Below are 3,029 nucleotides of genomic sequence, written 5' to 3'. Positions count from 1 at the left end.
TACGACCCCCTTTGGCCTCCAAGAGGCTCCGCTGGTGTACAGTAGGGATTCTGCTAACATTTTTTGAAGCAAGTTCAAGTTGTGTACGTATTTTATAAGAAATAAAATTTTGAATTAACAGGTAGTTGATTAGTCACTTTAGATGTTTTGGTTTTCAACCACATTTTGGCCTAAGCTCATTTGTGACAAAGTTGGCCAAACGATGAGTTGCCACAAAGCGTGACAAGTTTAGCTAAAAAAGATTGTTTAGTCACTTTGGACGTTTTGGTTTTCAGGCACGTTTTGCCCTAAGCTCGTTTGTGGCAAAGTTGGCCAAAAGATGAATTGCCACAAAAGCGTGACAAGTTCAGCTAAAAAAGTTGTTTCCGTGGACACAATGGGTCATGAGTCATGACTCACGAGGCAGAGAATATACGGCAAAAGTGTGATCGACCAACTAAACAAATAAGAGCATGATAAGTTGTCGTAGAATGTGGGTACCAAACCCCAAGACTTTCGTTAACGTGTTTTCTTTTTTAGTTTCTCTCACGGGACTTCTCCCTCCGTTCACAAATATAGAACGTTTTGGACATTTCTATATAGGATACATAAGGACTAAAATTAACAAATAAATACAGTAAAACATGTCTATATACATCTAATTATAAAAAAGTTAGTACTAGATACTTCCTTCGTTTCAAAATAAGTGTCTTAACCTTAGTATAATTTTGAGATGGAGGATTGTGAACGAAGAGAGTAGTAGGTACCCATGTTAAACATTCCGATTCCAAGGCCGGTCCTTGACATGATCGAAATGGAGCCATCTATGATGCCTGGCATTTCCAGGTGCCACCTACATATAATTGCAAACGCATATAGGTTGATAATGAGAGAATGCCTGATGAATAAATTGTTTCTTCTTTTTATGAGAGAAGATCGCTACTCACTAATCTGCTGTGTCGCAGGGGTACCTGTTTGCCACGGAGGACCACAGAACGCCAAGGAGGCTCGCGTACACGTTCGGGTTGCCGACGACCTTGAGCCCAACCGTTCGCAGCAGCGGCGCCCAGAACGCCCACCCTGTCGCCGCCATCTTCCGGTCTTCTCCGGCTGCCGCTGGCCGGTCGACATCGTCGCTCCCCGGCGCTGCCTGATCGCCTTCTTCTCGCGCGCCGTCGGGTGCCGGCGCCGATGTCACCTCCAGCCAGGCCTGCCTCGCCTCGAACGCCACCAGCAGCAGCGGGAGCCACACGACGGCCTGCACCACCGACAGCTGCACGACGATGTCGCGCGCCCACTTGCCGTACATGGCGTCCAGCAGCGGCACGCCCACGAGGAGCCCGTTGTTGAGCGTGCCCAGCGAGTAGCCGGTGATGCACCACGAGTAGGAGGGGCCGCGGCCGCCACCCGGCCGCGCCGGCCTCGCGGGTGGCGCCTTGGGGGCGCGGCTCCAGCGCCGCCAGCGGCAGGACGCGACCCACCCGGCGACCGCGAGCACGACGACGAGTTTGGCGACGGCGTCGGCGGCCAGGACGCGGTAGCTGGCGGCGAACGTGCCGGCGTGGGCGTTGAAGTCGAAGGCGAAGAAGGGGAGCGCGAAGTAGATGACGAGGCGGTTCACGGCGTCGCACTGGTCGCGGGTGAAGAACTTCCACCATCGCACCGAGGCGTACCCGAGGCCGAGGGCGAAGTAGAGCGGCGACATGGCGGACACCACCTTGTACACGTCTCCCCACCCTATCATCTCGGCCACCTAGCTAGCAAGCTCGCTCGTGGTTTGGTGCTTTGGTGTACGTAGCGAGGAAATAATCAAACCGAGTTGGACAAATGCGACGAGCTGCTGCCTGCCATTATTCTCTCCACTCGACCGATCGCTTCATTTAACTAGCAGGAATCCGTCATTTCAACACTCGAAATCGACAGTGATTACCACTTCTAATGCACCTTTCATACCAACATCAACAGTGATAGAATATCTTTGTATACCAAGTTTCTAACCTTGGTTAGTTAGGGCATCCAGAACTGAAGCCTTCTTCAGTTCCATTTCGGCGCTTTCCAGCTCCGCCTCCGTAACCTCTTTCTCGAGAGACCCAGAAAATTAAGTTGTCCGCCTTCACGTCGCTGCCAAATGGCTAATCGGCCGACGATGTACAACCCACCAAGCTTGACTTCGACGGAAGGGAAGGAGTTGTAGCCTTCTTGGGACCCGAGCAGCGACGACCTACCGTGCACTACTCTTCTCGCAGTTAGCGGCGCCCACGGACGTGTCGACGGGGCGTGGCCTCGGCAGAGCCGGCGATGTCCTCCTCCTCCTCCTCGGTCTCGCCGAACACCTCGTCCACCGCCTCGTCGCACTCCTTGTAGGCGGCCGCCAGTTCCGCCGCCCGCTGGCGGTACCGCCAGCGGGCCAGGGGATCTCGCGGGTGGAGCGGTAGGAGTCGAGCAGCGCCACCCGCTCCGCCATGTCCGGCATGATCGCCCTACTGGCGTTGAGCCGCTCCTCCGCCTGGTGGTACTCCTGGAGGAGTTGGTGGCTGCAGGCGGCATAGGCCTGCTCCTCCCGCACCATGTTCATGTAATGGGAACGTGCCTCGCTGATGGTCATGGTGCAATGCACCGGCGAGGGTGGCGCAGAGGAGGAGGAGGAGGGTGGCGCCGGATGGTCGTCGTTGTCCTCCAGCTGGCTGCCGGCCAGCCACCAACCAGCTGGAAGCAATGGTTGCCATCTCCTTCTTCTGATCCATATGTCGTTTAAACACGGAGCAGTCGCCCACACCGGGAAGCGGCACGGGCGACGCTCAATGCCAGCGCCAGTTGGAGGTTGCGTCCGCTCTGGCCGGGCATAAATGCGGCACTAACCTCTGGAGCAGCGTTGACCGTTTCGAACGGAAAGCATGCGCGGACGAGCGCGGACGAGGAAGGGGTTTTTGATGGACCAGAGTGGTCAGAAGCAGGGTTGGGAACGGTTCAGACGCCCATAAAGCCCCTATGCTTGTCTCCGTTTTATGAGACAAAGTACGTTCGAACTGCCCTACGAACCGATACAGACT

General features: G+C 55.2%; 1 protein-coding gene across 1 annotated transcript in view; it reads right to left on the bottom strand.

Annotated features, from left to right (window-relative positions):
- LOC119310999 (probable auxin efflux carrier component 5b) overlaps window positions 1-1,813 on the bottom strand; it is a 3,487-nt gene extending 1,674 nt beyond the window's left edge. The window contains exons 1-2 of the mRNA XM_037586628.1: window positions 951-1,813; window positions 747-832 (exon numbers count right to left, since the gene is read on the bottom strand). Of these exons, the coding sequence (XP_037442525.1) occupies window positions 747-832; window positions 951-1,723 (859 nt within the window). The 5' untranslated portion in view covers window positions 1,724-1,813. The remainder of the gene's footprint in view (window positions 1-746; window positions 833-950) is intronic.
- Between the last annotated feature and the right edge of the window lie 1,216 nt (window positions 1,814-3,029).

Source organism: Triticum dicoccoides, chromosome 5B, assembly GCF_002162155.2.
Source record: "Triticum dicoccoides isolate Atlit2015 ecotype Zavitan chromosome 5B, WEW_v2.0, whole genome shotgun sequence".
In the NCBI taxonomy this organism is placed as follows: domain Eukaryota; kingdom Viridiplantae; phylum Streptophyta; class Magnoliopsida; order Poales; family Poaceae; genus Triticum; species Triticum dicoccoides.
Note: the sequence above shows the minus strand (reverse complement) of the source record. Positions and strands in the feature narration are given on the sequence as shown.